Source organism: Epithele typhae (genome assembly GCF_022376455.1).
Source record: "Epithele typhae strain CBS 203.58 chromosome Unknown BXZ73scaffold_22, whole genome shotgun sequence".
In the NCBI taxonomy this organism is placed as follows: Eukaryota; Fungi; Basidiomycota; class Agaricomycetes; order Polyporales; family Epitheliaceae; genus Epithele; species Epithele typhae.
The window spans coordinates 190,193-204,732 of NW_025954213.1; the positions used below are offsets into that span (position 1 = coordinate 190,193).

Genomic DNA, 14,540 nt, shown 5'->3' on the forward strand with positions numbered 1-14,540 from the left:
GTTGAACCGTGCACGCATAAGGCGATCCCTGCACACCCATGTATCTCGCAGTACTTATGTACTGTATTCAAAACCATCGTTGGTCTGGTGCCCCCAGCGTCGTTGAACCCCTGCTTACCGCTTATCTTTTTGACCGTTGACACTGTGCCCCTTCAATATCTCTGCTTCGCAAACCTTGTAGCTGCGGTAGCTTGGTACGTAACTCCTCCTCTCTATCTGGGAGCCCTCCCTCTTCCTATCGCTCTGCCACTTCGACTTGTCTCCTGTTCATATGCCCCGAGGTAAGTCTCCTACTACATTGTCTCCTCATACAGTGCTCAACTTCAGTCGCCCGCCAGTACACGGCCCGCCGTCGCACGCGTCCGCGATCTCAGCGATGAACGTGAACGCCAGATCCCCAATTCCCCCGCCATACACGAGAATCTACGAAGCTCCTTCGCCGGCCCCTTCCATCCCCCACCCCCCCGCGCCCGCCTCTCCAGCACCCGTCGTCGACGAACGCACCCCTCTCCACCCGACCGCCGCCAGCGCCAGGTCGAAGGCGTCCCGCGCCCGCCACTGGTACGCGGCCGCGCTCGTCGTCGTGCTCCTTGCCTTCGTGCTCCAGAACCTCGGCGTCCTCGACACCGCCGCCGATCGCGTGTCTTGGACGGACCGCGGCGCGCGGCGCGCGACGTGGCTGGAGGAGGAGCTCGCGCAGGGGCGCAAGCGCGCAGAGTGGGTCGAGGAGCGCGGGCTGTGGGCGAAGCAGCGCGCACAGTGGGCGGAGGAGCGCACGTGGTGGGACGAGACGCGCGATGGATGGGAGAGGGAGAAGGTGAGGTGGGAGGGCGAGCGAGCGCGGTGGGAGAGCGAGAGGGAGCAGGAGAGGACGAGGTGGGAGGGCGAGAAGGCTCGGGAGAGAGCGGGATGGGAGCACGAGAAGAGGCGGGAGAAGGAAGAGTGGGAGCACGAGAAGGAGCACGAAAGAGTCCAGTGGGAGAACAAGATGAAGCAGGAGAAGGAGAGATGGGCGCAAGAGCAAGAGCGGCAGAAGGATGCTTGGGCTCAAGAGGAGTTGCTGTGGGAGTCCAGGCGCAAGGATGTGGAGATGAAGGCTCGGGGTGCGCATTTCACCGAACTACAGTACGTGGACGGCAAGTGCAGGACGTATGGGACTCGCGCATACACCGCACGTCTACTCGACATCCCGGGGGATCTGCCCGCAGATATAGGTTGGTATGAACTGTGCATGGACATGTCGACGCAGTTCCATGGACGGTGGATAAGAGGACCGAATTCCTGCGAGCGTGGAGTGAGTTTTCTTGCTATTCTCAGCACTCCTCAAGAGTTGGCTAAACCCCCAACAGCGCTTCGGTGCCGTATGGGCCACATGGTACATCTCCGACGAACCCGAGTGTAGAACTTATTGGGACGGTTTTGCGTATTTGGTTAGCTGTGGTCCGACTGCCTATCTGATCCAGCATCACTGACTACGTGAATGCATAGGGCTCGGAGCCCGGTCAACCTGGAAGGAAGGTGCGTCGAGTATCGTTGTACCCCTCGGTCTTCAAGTCGGTTTACTGATTCCGCTTCAACAGCGTTACTCCGCCAATTTGATGAACTTACGCCACGGAGACGACTGGGATGAGATGTGCAGAAGTACACCGGCGAACATATTCGGTCATGAGTTTGATGGACCAACAGCTTGTCACACAACGCGAGTAAGGATTCTCAGTTTTCCATGTTCCATATTCCGTGTGAGACGCTAACTGGGTCCATAGCCCGACGGTCGGACCGGGATTTTCACGATCGAAAACTAGGTTATGACGGAGGTCAATATCTTGAGCAAATGCCACCCACTTCGCTATGTACAATTACTTGATAGTAGGCACGGTTCGCAAGGCCGAATATGATTGATATGGACGAATGCAATCGGGACTCGCGACGCGATATCACGCCAGGGCCACCATTTTTCTGGGAGCTTTTCTGGGAGCCGTTTATAAGGTTTAAAATCCACGTGCAGCCAGAAAAAGTATTTCTATGGGTTTCTATGGGCGAGAGAAAACCTCACTTGTCTTTCTCTCGGCTTTAATGTGGCACTAGAAAGATGGTCGCCCCGGGGCGTGTATGCTTGTCGCGCGCGTGCGTCCAAGTTACAACCCCAGATAGAAGCTCCCGATTCCCGAGTATGCGGGCCGTGCTTAGACGCGTTTCGCCGCTGCCGCCGCTCAGCCACTCGTTTCCAACCCCCTCTGCTCTGTCTCCCTGCCCTGGCTTGCGTCCAGCAGCCGGCCAGTCTTCATCAGCCTCGGTGATTCCCGCCAACTCCATTTGGTACCCTCTCTGTCAGCAGTTGTCAGCAATCCATGGCCCTGGATTAGGATAAGACAAGTATTGTAGCAGTGATGTCCTCTGTCAACCCTCGCGCCTCTGGGCTCTGGTCCACCTCGTCCCGCATGAGCTACGTCTCCGTGCCTGATGAAGACAGTGAAGACGTCGATATTGAGGCCTTCGCGGAGCCTGGAGATGGGAGGACCGCGTTGGATAGGACCATAGATCGCATTGGCATGGGTGAGTCTGCTCAGCCGTGCGATGTTACTCCAGGGTTCATTAGTGCCAGGCTCCTACCAATGGACGCTCTTGTGCCTCTGTGGATTCGGTGAGTTTTCCTGCCGTTTAAGCCGAACATGTGCTCATGCATGCACCTCAGGCTGGATGGCGGACAATGTGCGTACCCCAGGCTCGTCTGAACCGCCTACTTGACCATTCAAGCAGATGTGGATACAAGCAGTAGCCATCATTCTCCCCCGCGTTCAGCGGCACTTCTCTGGTAAGTTTTCGTTTATCTTTAGCCTCACACCCATCCTGCATTTCGCGTCGCAAATGCGTTGCCAAGTACTGAACTCATGCTCGTGCATTTGTACACCATGCTGACCCCTGTGCCTCCTCAGTGGGGGACAGTTATGTTGGAACGCTATCTGCAGCCATGTTCGCTGGTATGATGTTTGGGGCAGTAGGCTGGGGAACCTGTACGTCCTCCCACTCCTTCCATGTCTCGCTTGCCCACACAGCTTCCCAGGTTCCGATCTCATGGGACGCACGGCCGCGTTCAACGCCACGCTTTTCTTGACGTCAGTGTTCGGGGTGTTCGCGTCATTCGTCGGCACGTTTGCGTGGTTGTGCTTTGCTCTCTTCCTCCTGGGCAGCGCGGTTGGGGTGAGTCGAATCTTACGTCCTTTCAGCGCGCCTGCTTACGCAGCGCTGTAGGGTTCTATGCCTACTGACGGCACCCTCCTTCTGGAGCACATGCCGAATGGCAAGCAGTACCTCGTGACCGCGTTATCAGTGTTCTTCTCCTTCGGCGCGGTTTTTGCGGCCGTCATCAGTCTCATCCTCATACCCAGTCGATCATGCCCTCCAGCACCAGCACCTTGCGATGTCAATACCCAAAACACCGGCTGGCAATATGTTCTCATAGCGCTTGGGCTCGTAGTAAGTCCCTCGCGTCGATCGATGAGGGGAGGGTGGATTGTTGATCATGCAAGTGCAGACACTGAGCATGTTCATTGCACGAATCCTATTCTTCCGTCTTCACGAGTCACCTCGGTACCTCGTGCATGCCGGACGCCCACAAGAAGCGATCGAGTCGTTGCAGATGATCTCCAAGTTCAATGGCTCTGAACTTGAGCTCGATCTAGATGACATCGAAGACACGGTCGTGCACGCCCAGCCTGAACAATCCACCCTTGCCTCTCCCCTACACTCTCCACCGGGTGCTTTGAAGGCGGTGGAGACCAGAGACGACGAAGCATTGCGGGACGCCACTCCAGTCTCCGGTGCGACATATTCCTCCACAGGGTCGCCTGACGTCGCCCTCGATTCGCACTCGTTCGGAACCCCATTGCCTCAGCCCTTGCCACCCCCTGCGTTCGTCTCAACTCCCACGTCTACAATAGAACACGACGACTACTTCCAAGCGGGCTTGCGCCGCCAGCCCTCTTCCACCTTCCGCCGAGGTCCCCCCTCTCACGACGCCAGTCCACCGCGTCGACCTACATCGAGTCGAAGACCGGGCCCATCTGTAAGGCTCTGCCGTCGTGGATGCGCCGCCCGCTCCTCGCATGGATCGACCGCGTTGCAATGGTGCTCGCGCCGGAGTGGCTGCGGACGACGGTGCTCGTGTGGACTGCATGGTGTGGCATGTCGCTCGCGTACACGATGTTCAACGTGTTCCTCCCCAAGCTGCTCGAGACACGGGGATCGTCGAACAGCCCAGACGCGACGCCGAAGTCGCTGGAGGATAGTCTTTGGGACGTCGTAATATATTCACTGGGAGGGTGTCCCGGGGCGATAGTGAGTGGCCACTCTCCTTCGTCTGCAGGCATGGTACTGAAGTATGAATACACACACAGCTCGGAGCGTGGTTGATCGACTCGCGCTTGGGACGTCGGTGGTCTCTTGCGGGCAGCACCTTCGTCACTGCGCTGTTTTGCTCCATGTTTGTCGTCGTGGAGCACCCATGGCTCGTGCGTGCCAGCACCGTGGGGATCAGTTTGAGTGCTACGGTGCGGTTCGGTCTCATTGCATCTGCCATGCGCTTTCCTGAAAGCCTCACTCTACAGGCGATGTGGGCGGTGTTGTATGGATGGACTCCCGAAATCTTCGGGACAAAAGGTGCGCTTCCTTTTGTCATCTACGTTCCGGCCACCCTGACATACCCAACCAGTACGAGGAACTGCATGTGGTATCGCCTCTGCCCTCTCTCGAATGTGAGTTTATGTTCCTCAATGTCGCCGAGATATGACTGACCATGGGCCACTATGCAGAGGAGGGATGATTGCACCTATCCTTGGAGGTTTGCTCCTCACGATGGACCACTCGTTCCCTGTGTACACGAGTATTGTCGTCTTCATACTCTCGGGTATATGCGTGCTGCTGCTAGAAGAAAATGAGGGACAGCGAGGATCTGTTAGGACGATGGCGCATTGATTTTGGACGCTTGTGCTGTAGTTATTCACGCTAGAATGTACCTTGTATGATATCATGCCCACGAACGAACGACAAGAATCACATATTACACACCTTCCTGCCTCGTCGATGCCGTGCTTGGGATTTCAGTTCGTACGTCGGTGATGCCTAGCAAGTTTCCAATGAGCTCGACGGCCAAGGCGCCTGTTGTTCTCCCTACTTGCCTTCTCACTCCATCACGGCGAAATTGAAGACCATTGCCCTTCCACGGCCACCCCTTCAATGCCGTCCTAGGCTGGATTCCTATACCCATCCACGGAGTTCGCAACCCGAATGACTATACCCCTTCCCTCTGCTCAGTCGCTTGCGCACCGCGCCCAGCTTGCAGTCAGAATCTCCCAACTCCGTCCGACACCCTTCAAGCATCCTCTCACGCGCTACGACTCGCACAGAATACCGACGCTATGGACTCTGTATAGAGGCATACTACGAGACTCTCCCACTGAAACCGTACGTCCATGCTTTCCGTGTTCCATATGAGCTCATGTGAACTGCTCGTGAAGATCAGGTCGCGCATGCGCGCGTTCTTTCGCGTCAGGAAGAACGTCAAAGCGCAAGGGGAGGTTCTTCGCAGCCTTCGGACAGCCCACAAGGTGCGAGAGGCTACCAGACTGTTGGCGACGGCTGACGGGACTGACAAACGACGTTGGCCCCCAGTGGTGGGATATCTTCAAGCAGGCAAACGCTGGGGATGCCCATTACCAGAAGGTCTGCGACCGGTACAGCCGCATGCTGGGGGGCGCACATATGCAGCGCTGGGTGGACATGGTATATGACACGGAAATGGTATGTCCCATTGGTGTCTACCTAGCTGCAACCATTCACCGAACGTTCCATCCCCCTCCCCTCGTCCTGTATTCGATTCAGGCCCATCTCAGAGAGAAGGCAAAACCTCAGCCTATCATTACGGGAGGGTTCATGCTACCAACCCTGGCACACCGCGCTCTCCCCCGTCTGTCTCCCCAACCCATACACATCACCGGTATGATAGTTTCACGTCTGAAGGCCCGCCCCCGCCGCATGGCCGAGTCGGAGGCGTACGGGGAGACGATGCGGCTCCTAAAGACCGAAGCCGAGTTTGAGAAGATGCTAGCCCAGGAGGTCCGCGGCGACAACGCGTCCTTCGAGCCCTGCTTCGACGGAAACGCGTCCGACTGGTGTAAGCGTCCCCACCTTCCACCTCCCGTCCGTCCGCACGCTCACACGCCATTCTCCCCTCCCCACGCCACTCAGGCGCCCCCCTCGTCGCCGCCCGGGTAGCGCTTTCTGCGGCCCTCGAGCGCGACCACGCACGCACGAACAGCGGCGTCCCCGCCGCGCTCGTCGCGCTCGTGCGCGGCGCGCGGCGCGAACGCGTGCGGAACCAGACCGCGCAGCGCGCGCGCGAGCGGCGCGGGGAGATGACGGCGCGGCTCGCGCGGCAGATGCGTCAGGGCCCGCCCGCGACGGTCCTGCGCGGGATGTCGGAGGCGGACCGGCGGCGGGAACGGATTGCGCGCGGGGCGGGCGAGGCGGGCTACACTGCGCAGGTCAAGCTGGCGCTCGGGCACAAGCTGCGGGACGACGAGACGTGGCGGCTGGAGTTTGGGCAGCCGGAGAATTTGGAGAGGTTGGAGGAGGTGGGGAGGGCGGTCTATGAAGAGAACGAGAGGAGGAGTAGGGAGGAGGGCGGGGTTGACGGTGTCAGCCTTGCGTGAGGCTGACGGTAGGTAAGTGTTCGATCGTTGTGTACGGCGAGCTGAACACAAGCATCGCTTTAACAGATGTTGCCAGCCTCTTCCACGCGTTGTGTACATATCACCGCCCCTCTACACTATTTCGCCAAAGGCAAACTTGGGTTTTATGTCCCATGTGATGACGAAGGTGCATTGTGTCGGAGTTGGTTTGTGGAAGACGGGGTAGCACTCGACCGTATATTTTGGGTGGAACAAGTGCTGACGGCATCCCTTTCCTCTGGGAGAGCTGCGTTTAGCACTTCCTGACATGACGCGCAGTCTGCAACGATCGCCGCATGTAGACACCGTGCACCTCACGAACCACGCACATATATATCGTGTCATCTACCCACTCGATACGCCCATCACTCTATCACGTCCACCGCGCGCAGCTCAGATCGCTCCGGCCATACGAACGTCACGGACGAGGACTGAACGTTCAAAAAGGCGCACCAGACGTTCCGCTCCCTCCGGCGACGGACCACAACATTAACGACGAGTACATGCGCCGCCCTCCTCACGTACGTGTTATCTTCCTCTGCAGAACGAGCTCGTCGAATTCGTGGTTGACACAGACCGTCTACTACCGCAGAGCCCAGTGCTCAAGGACGAGTGCAAGTTCGAGGACGACCGAAGGCAGAAGGGGAGGGGAGGAGTGCTGGGTGTCCAGGATTTAGGCAGGCGACTGAAGCAGGGCACGCTGGAGGAAGCTTCGATGCATCCCGGAAATTCGTTACGCAGAGGTGCACGGGCATGACACCATACATTACACTTTGAGGAAAATGTAAATACCAAGCTACACTACTGTTGCCATACAAACCATGTGCACTGCTTATTAGAAGCTTTTGAGGAAAAAACACCACAAGGACCAGTTATATGCATTAAGGGGGAATCGAACCCCCGGCGGGTCGATGGCAACGACCCAGGTTACCACTACCCCATTAATGCGATACAATTGATGTATTACCAGCAGTATAGTCTAACAGCGTGTCGTCTCTCATCGCTTGGCTGAAACCAGACGCGCGGTCGTCCAAACATCAGCTTGGTCCGTGCGCACAGGTGCCCGTATATAAGCTGCGCCCGCGCGTTCGATGTTCCTTACCACTCTGGCCTTTTGGCTTAGATCAAGTGTAGTATCTGTTCTTAATAGTTTAACCACTATTATGGAGGCACCGCCTCCATTCTTGGTTATCTAATTTTTGCCGCCCTTGTCCTCCGAGCTCTGCTTGCAACTCGGGGGTGCGATGACCTTGCCACTGCACTACCGGCTTGTGTCGTCGGGGGATCTCGCTTCTCTTTTAGATTCTGTCTTGTGTCCTGCCAATCGGTTTGGATGCTCACAGTGTCTAATGGATGAATGGGATTTTCTTTGCTTGTTTGATGAATGGCTCCTATGTATGTTGGCTTGATGTGTTTGCTGTTTCTTGGTAGTGTATGTTTGCTCTTGTAAATCAATTAGATCCTCAAGTTCTGTCTTCAACTGCAAACCATGACGTTGTACATACTCGCGCTTTACCAGTAGAAACACATGAGCGCCAAGGGGTCGTGCATGCGTTCGTTCGTTCTGCCACCATGTCTTCTCCAACCCCTAATGCCTCCACAACACCATCCTCACCGCCTCCGCCCTCAGGATCCACAGGGGGTGTCATCTACCAGGCTGAGACGACAGGGAACTCATGGAGCGACCTAAAGGAAGCGTTCAAGGTGCGTCTTTACCTGTGAACACCTGTGCGGGGCCTGCTGACCTCGCGCGCCCCCACGCTCTCCTCAAGGAAGAGGTTGTCCTTCGGCGACTTTGACCGGATAGGCGAGATGCCGTGCACGCGCAAGAGCCTGCTCAGCGGGATCGCGAGCGGCGTCGGGATCGGGTTCGTTCGCGGGATGACGAGCGGTGCGTTGTCTTTTTTCGCGTCTCTGTGTCCCCCTTCGTCCGCCCTTCGTCCGTTCGCTTTCGCCACCTGAGCGGACGCCCCGCTTGCGTGTCGTTGCGTCCGTGTACTAACGCGAGTGCTCGATGCTTGCAGGCGCGTTCGTCGGCTCGAACTGGGCGGTCGGCACGTTCATGTGCATCTCCCTCGGGACGTACACCATCTGCAAGCAGAACATGATGGAGGAGCACAAGCGGGTCCAGCGCGTGATTGAGGGCATTCCAAAGCGCTTTGTCAAGCCCGAGGACACCACTGGAGACTCATCCAAGGCGGCATGAGGGTGTTTGCAACGGCAGAGGTCTTCGCGGACATACTGGTGTATGTACGTTCATCTCCCTTCAATCCAACGCGCTGCACACGCCCCCAAGAGGTTCGAGCAAGACACTTCCTCACATCTAACTACGTGGATGGCTCTCGCACGACGAGGGACGAGGTGCAGAGGCAGCCGTGGATGAGCGAACATATTACGGGGATCTCACGTATGGATACAATGCTGTTGAAAATACACACGCTGTGCAGGCCAGTCGGCCGTCGGAAACGATCAAATCCACTCCGTGCCCCAGACCTCCTTCTTCCAGTTCTCGACAAGCTTCGGGTCGTCCTTGAACTTCGCCTGGAAGTCGGAGAAGCCGCCGCGGAGGATGAGGACCTGGTGCGGGATGTCCTCGCCGTCGCCCTCGAGCTGATCTCGGGCCTCGGCGTAGGTCTGCAGAGCCCACACCGTGGTCAGACGTGAGTGTGAGTGTGTGGCAGAGTGGTGGCACATACGCGCGCAGCCTGGGGTCCCCTGAGGACAAAGGAGCGCGGTCAGTCTCTGGGGTGCTTGGGCGACGGGAGTGAGGTGGGCGCAACAGACCTAACTTGGGAGAGGGCGCAGTGGAAGACGACGGTGGGGACGGCCTTGGTCTTCTGGACGAGGTCGTTGACGCGGACGTAGAACTGGGCGGAGGGCGCGCTGTGCGAGCCGGTGATGTTCCCGCCGTCCCTGTCGTCGTCGCGCACGTCGATGACGAGGTAGTCCTTCATCGGGACCTTGTCGCTCTTGATGATCGCGGCGAGCTCCTGCGTGCGCACGCATCGCGCGGGGGCGTCGGGGCAGCGGGCGGGGATGCGGGGAGAGAGAGGGGCTGAGCGCGAGGGGCGGCGCACTGGGTGCCGCTGGAGGTGCTTACGTCGGCTGAGATGTACCGGAGCATTGCTGGCGCAGAAGATCGTGGGGTTTCGAGGTGGATGAGGGTCGAGAGAGGACGATGGCGGGACGAGAAGACGGGGGCGCAGGCTCGAGGAGGGTTAAATGGCGGGACGAGGGGGCAGTCCAGGGTTCTGGCGCGAGGTCGAGGCTTCGGAGTCTGGAGAAGACGCGGACAGCGGGGGGCTGCACGGAACGCGGCGACCATGCCTTATCGGGCAAAGATGGCTACGACGATGGGCACGCGGCGGTTCGCGGGCGTTGGAGAAGCTTAGAGAGGGTGCGCGAGATACGCGCGAGAGAGAGAGTTTGCTGCGGGCGGACGGGGGCGAGTGCGGCGCGCGCGGGACGTCGGACTGGAGTTTCGGGGCGCGAGTATTTGTGGCTGCATCACGTGGCCTTTTCGGACGGCGGGCGGTAGTGGTGCCAATGGAGTGAGATATCGCGCGGTGGGGTGCAAGTTTGCAACGCGCGACGCGGACGCAGCGACGGGACGGGCAGATGATGCGCGCGCAGGCGGACACGACGACGACGCGCGGGGCGAACGTGGGCGCGACGCCGTCACGCGCATGCGCGGCTTCCGGGAAGCTCCGGCGCCTTAAAGCGGACCGCTCCCCAACTTTTCGCGCAACGTCACTCCTCCTCACCATCCTCCTCCTCCTCACGCCATCCTCCTCACGCCATGTCTCTCCCTCAGCCCGTGCCCCCCTCCTGGAAGGTCTGTCTGCACCGTTCGCCTCTGCTCGCTCGCGCCCACGTACTCACCCGCGCCGACGCGTCCAGGACCTTGGAAAGTCGTCCAACGACCTACTCAGCAAGGAGTTCCAGATCAGCGGCACGTCCCTCGAGGTCAAGACCGTCACGCCCTCCAACGTCTTCTTCAAGGTTGGCGGCAGCCGGGACACCAAGTCGCAGCTCATCTCCGGCGACATTGAGGCCAAGTTCATCAACAAGCCCCACGGCCTGACCTTCACCCAGACCTGGACCACTGCCAATGTCCTCAAGACCCAGGTCGAGGTTGACAACCAGATCGCCAAGGGTGTCAAGCTCGACCTCTTGACCCAGCTCACCCCCGACACCGGTGCCAAGGCTGCCCTCTTCACCACCGTCTACAAGCAGCCCGGCTTCCACACCCGTGCCTTCCTTGACATCTTCAAGGTGCGTCTCCCTCACCTATGCCGTGGCTCGCGCGCTCATTTGCTGCACTCTCCTCACAGGGCCCGACGTTCACCGCTGACGCCGTCGTCGGCCGTGATGGTTTCCTCCTCGGTGCTGAGGCTTCGTATAACGTGACTGAGGGCAAGATCACCAAGTACGCCGCCGCCGCCGGCTACCACGCACCCGAGTACGCTGTCACCCTCCAGGGCCTCAGCAACCTCAGCACGTTTGCCGCGAGCTACTACCACCGCGTCAACCAGGACGTCGAGGCCGGCGCGAAGGCCGTCTACGATACCCGTGCGAAGAGCAACGTCTCGCTCGAAGTCGGTACCAAGGTCTACCTAGACTCCGCCGCGTACGTCAAGGCGAAGATCAACAACTCTGGTATCCTTGCTCTCGGTATGTGTACCTGTCTTTGTTCTGGCGCGTGCCCCCTCTTTGACACGTCACCGTGTCTTCAGGCTACACCCAGAGCCTCCGTCCCGGCGTTAAGGCGTCGTTCGGTCTCGCGCTCGACACCCAGCGCATTAACGACGTCTCGTCGGAGGTCGCTGCGCACAAGGTCGGCGCGTCCCTCACCTTCCAGGGATAAAAGCATTTCGTGCAGGTATACGGGGACCTGGGGGATGTATCCATAGTTATACGATCAATGCATAATTGCTTTCCCGGACGCCTTGTTCCGCGTGTATACGAACCATGCAGGCGCATGCGTTATTGCTCTCACTACATCATCCAGCGGAACTCTCTTCGCATCGAGTTGGGAGAATGGGACGAAGAGCGGGGCTGTGAGGGCAAATGTGGTTTAGGTTCTCCGTCCTACATGTCCCCACCTTTTTATGTGGCTAATTTGACAGATGCATCGCACCTCTTGGGCCACTTCGTGTCCGTGAATTCTTCACACTGTATGTATTGTCATGGATGGTCCGCGAGTTCTTAAATATAGTGCTTATACTAGCCTCAGTAGTCCATGCCAGATACAGCTGAGACACTAGTATATATGCCCAGCGGTCAGCAGCAAGACTGCCGACGCCTCGCAGTCCTGGAACCATGGCCTCGGAAATGGACATGCTGGCACTATCTCAGTGCTCGTGCCTCACGTTCTATGATCTCGATGGCTGAAAGCTTTTATAGTGGTCGTGACTTACGATACGCCATCAATACTACACGTCAAGAGGCCAAGTAGTGGGTGCACGACGCCGCTTAAGCGAGCGCGGCGAAGCCGACCGCCTTCTTGTCGGTAGAAAACGCGGTGTACACGTTTTTCATGAACGAATCCCCGAGCAGCCAGACCGAGCTCCCCAGACCGATGTCCTGCCCCGCGAGCGCCCCGACGCACTTGCCGGAGCCGCTCTTCGTTTCGCCGAGGTTGAAGCTGGAGCGCACGCGTCAGCACCCGCGTCTCCCGCGTCGCGTCGCAGCGAAAGCACTCACTTCTCCTCGGTGACCTCCCACTTCTTGCCGCCGTGCCACGCGAACGAGATCTTGGGCAGCGACCCGCACGGGTAGTGGTAGAACCCCTGCGCCCGGTCGTGCACGCCCGCGCCCGGGACGGCCCCGTAGAACGCCTTCACCGCGTCCGGGGGGCCGTACATGATCGTCGTGCCCGAGTCGATGACGGTGTCGAAGCCGGCGACGGCGGCCGCGCCGCCGACGAACGCCCTCGCGGCGCCGATCTGCCAGAAGCCGGCCGAGGCGTCGACGCCGTGGTACTCGAGCGCGCCGGAGAAGAGCGCGGGGTTGGTGCCGCCGAGGTAGAGCTCGGAGCCGTTCGTGGCGAGCTTGAAGCCGAGCTCGCCCGCGCGGACGGCGCGCTGGGCGACGGCGGAGAAGAAGAAGGGGTCCTGAGGACGCGGCGGGCGGGCGTGAGCTGTAGAGCGGCGGAGGGGAGGCACGGGGAGCGCGGCGCACCTGGTTCATGCTCGAGAGGGCGGGGAAGGCGAGCCCGAGGATGCCGTCGATGGGGTCGTCGTTGAAGCTGGTTGAGAGTGTGGTCACCGGGGAGAAATGCTGCTTTGTGGCCGAGACCCCAGCGACGGAAACTGTCCAAGGTCGCGGCGTCACTGTCAACCAGGACACACGCGGGCTTGTAAGTTCAAACACTCACCCGTGTCGGTGAAGATGGGTCCGGATACGGTAGAGCCGTCGCCGTACTGAATAGAGAACGTGCCGTTCTTCTTTGCGCTCGTGGAGGATGACGAGGCCGTGTAACGGCTCTTGCTCGCGCACGTCGTTGAGTTGCAAGACGCGGAGGGGACCCAGAGGTCGGAAGAGCCGGTGTCGAAGTCGATGAAGAAGTTCTGGGCGGGTGTGCCGATCGAAACAGCGCCCGCCCACTCGATGTCATCGTCGATGTTGGTGAGGGGCTCGGACTGGCGCTTGATGAGGTGCGAGGGGAGCACGGCGAGCTCTTTGATGAAAGCGCCCTCCTTGAAGACATGGGGGCCCACGTTCTTCTCCAGGTTGAGAAGGTTGGCGCGGTGCTTGCTGGCGGGGGTAGGGCGCGTTAGTACTGGAGCAAGACGCACGGGAACAGGCACTCACTTGATCGTCCTCGCGGACGCTATCATCGCACGGTCGGCGTTGAACGTGCCGTCGGTGTTCTTCATAGATGATGACCGCTTCGTGAACGGAACCGCGACGCCATTCTTAGGAGGCAGTGGGCTCGCGGACGCCATAAGCGCGAGAGCGACGGTAAGCAGCGCTGTCTTGGAGAACATGATTGAGAAAACCTAGTTGGGCTCTAGTTAAAGGTTTGGAGGCTGAGGGATGAACCAGGAAATTTCCTGGCGAGAACTGAGTGAACGAGTGGAAGGGTTGGGATATCCCGCGCAGGGATGCTGTTGGAGAGTCAGACGGTGGGTGAGAGAGATATAAGCCAGCACACAACGCGTCGAGCCCGTTGGGTGGGCAGCGGCCGCGTAATGGCTGCTGGGGCATGCTACGCGTTACGCGGGATTTATCCGACTCCACTTTCGAGCAGCTACCGTCCCAGAGCCGAGCGCGTCGAGTGTTGTCGCGTCGATTGCCGCGTCATCATACGCATGAAGATGTTTCAACGATGAAGCGCCGAGAAGCCGCCTGTTGTAGTCCATCACGCGCAAAGGATGTCGACGCTGGTGAATGTCGAGGAGGTCCGAGCGGTGAGGAAGGTGAAAGAAACAGAGTCACGAAGACGGAACCCTTCCCAGTAGCAGCGTGATAAGCGCTGATCTGGGCCCGAGCCGGGCCGGAAAATCTACGTACCAGCAGCCAGCGTAGGCTGCGGCGAGAACGAACCTCATGGCACGGGCAACCCTCGACGATCTTCAATGAACCCGATGTACTCATTTGAAGTCCCCATGTCAACCACATTCAGCCCCGCCGTCGATCACATACTCGGAGTGTCGGGCTGAACTTTGTGGACATTTGAACAAGGCTGCATGCATACACTGACCCCCAGCTGAGACGCTATTACATGATATGGGTATCTGATACACCATGACTTCGAAGAAAAACAGATCTGGTAAGACCCCGACAGGCTATACACCGACCAAGAAAGTA

At 58.9% G+C, this 14,540-nt stretch overlaps 7 protein-coding genes and 1 non-coding gene across 8 annotated transcripts; 5 read left to right on the top strand and 3 right to left on the bottom strand.

Annotated features, from left to right (window-relative positions):
- Positions 1 to 376: 376 nt before the first annotated feature.
- On the top strand, positions 377 to 1,751 carry BXZ73DRAFT_46504 (uncharacterized protein; the record flags this gene model as incomplete). Its single annotated transcript, XM_048019707.1, has 5 exons — positions 377 to 640; positions 728 to 876; positions 1,075 to 1,294; positions 1,350 to 1,423; positions 1,529 to 1,751. 5 exons carry the CDS (start codon positions 377 to 379, stop codon positions 1,749 to 1,751), a joined length of 930 nt encoding a protein of 309 aa, XP_047878175.1.
- Positions 1,752 to 2,387: 636 nt separating this feature from the next.
- Positions 2,388 to 4,971, top strand: BXZ73DRAFT_89813 (MFS general substrate transporter; the record flags this gene model as incomplete). Its single annotated transcript, XM_048025399.1, has 13 exons — positions 2,388 to 2,553; positions 2,597 to 2,641; positions 2,693 to 2,709; positions 2,758 to 2,812; positions 2,934 to 3,011; positions 3,062 to 3,198; positions 3,250 to 3,474; positions 3,533 to 3,927; positions 3,960 to 4,335; positions 4,395 to 4,547; positions 4,605 to 4,656; positions 4,709 to 4,751; positions 4,809 to 4,971. 13 exons carry the CDS (start codon positions 2,388 to 2,390, stop codon positions 4,969 to 4,971), a joined length of 1,905 nt encoding a protein of 634 aa, XP_047878176.1.
- A 312-nt stretch (positions 4,972 to 5,283) lies between these two features.
- On the top strand, positions 5,284 to 6,707 carry BXZ73DRAFT_46384 (uncharacterized protein; the record flags this gene model as incomplete). The annotated part of the gene is made up of 5 exons (XM_048019685.1): positions 5,284 to 5,460; positions 5,514 to 5,603; positions 5,668 to 5,796; positions 5,878 to 6,169; positions 6,244 to 6,707. 5 exons carry the CDS (start codon positions 5,284 to 5,286, stop codon positions 6,705 to 6,707), a joined length of 1,152 nt encoding a protein of 383 aa, XP_047878177.1.
- Positions 6,708 to 7,602: 895 nt separating this feature from the next.
- On the bottom strand, positions 7,603 to 7,673 carry BXZ73DRAFT_t98. The gene has a single exon. It is a non-coding gene; the product is annotated as a tRNA-Gly (tRNA).
- Positions 7,674 to 8,297: 624 nt separating this feature from the next.
- On the top strand, positions 8,298 to 8,931 carry BXZ73DRAFT_89815 (uncharacterized protein; the record flags this gene model as incomplete). Its single annotated transcript, XM_048025400.1, has 3 exons — positions 8,298 to 8,429; positions 8,502 to 8,616; positions 8,750 to 8,931. 3 exons carry the CDS (start codon positions 8,298 to 8,300, stop codon positions 8,929 to 8,931), a joined length of 429 nt encoding a protein of 142 aa, XP_047878178.1.
- A 263-nt stretch (positions 8,932 to 9,194) lies between these two features.
- BXZ73DRAFT_77330 (Rhodanese-like protein) lies at positions 9,195 to 9,849 on the bottom strand (the record flags this gene model as incomplete). The annotated part of the gene is made up of 4 exons (XM_048022641.1): positions 9,195 to 9,359; positions 9,422 to 9,440; positions 9,510 to 9,715; positions 9,826 to 9,849. The coding sequence occupies 4 exons, from the start codon at positions 9,847 to 9,849 to the stop codon at positions 9,195 to 9,197; spliced, it is 414 nt and encodes a 137-aa protein (XP_047878179.1).
- Positions 9,850 to 10,524: 675 nt separating this feature from the next.
- On the top strand, positions 10,525 to 11,592 carry BXZ73DRAFT_46491 (voltage-dependent ion-selective channel; the record flags this gene model as incomplete). The annotated part of the gene is made up of 4 exons (XM_048019705.1): positions 10,525 to 10,560; positions 10,626 to 11,000; positions 11,060 to 11,399; positions 11,462 to 11,592. The coding sequence occupies 4 exons, from the start codon at positions 10,525 to 10,527 to the stop codon at positions 11,590 to 11,592; spliced, it is 882 nt and encodes a 293-aa protein (XP_047878180.1).
- A 608-nt stretch (positions 11,593 to 12,200) lies between these two features.
- On the bottom strand, positions 12,201 to 13,717 carry BXZ73DRAFT_77332 (acid protease; the record flags this gene model as incomplete). The annotated part of the gene is made up of 5 exons (XM_048022642.1): positions 12,201 to 12,372; positions 12,432 to 12,841; positions 12,909 to 13,039; positions 13,105 to 13,484; positions 13,542 to 13,717. The coding sequence occupies 5 exons, from the start codon at positions 13,715 to 13,717 to the stop codon at positions 12,201 to 12,203; spliced, it is 1,269 nt and encodes a 422-aa protein (XP_047878181.1).
- Positions 13,718 to 14,540: the final 823 nt, after the last annotated feature.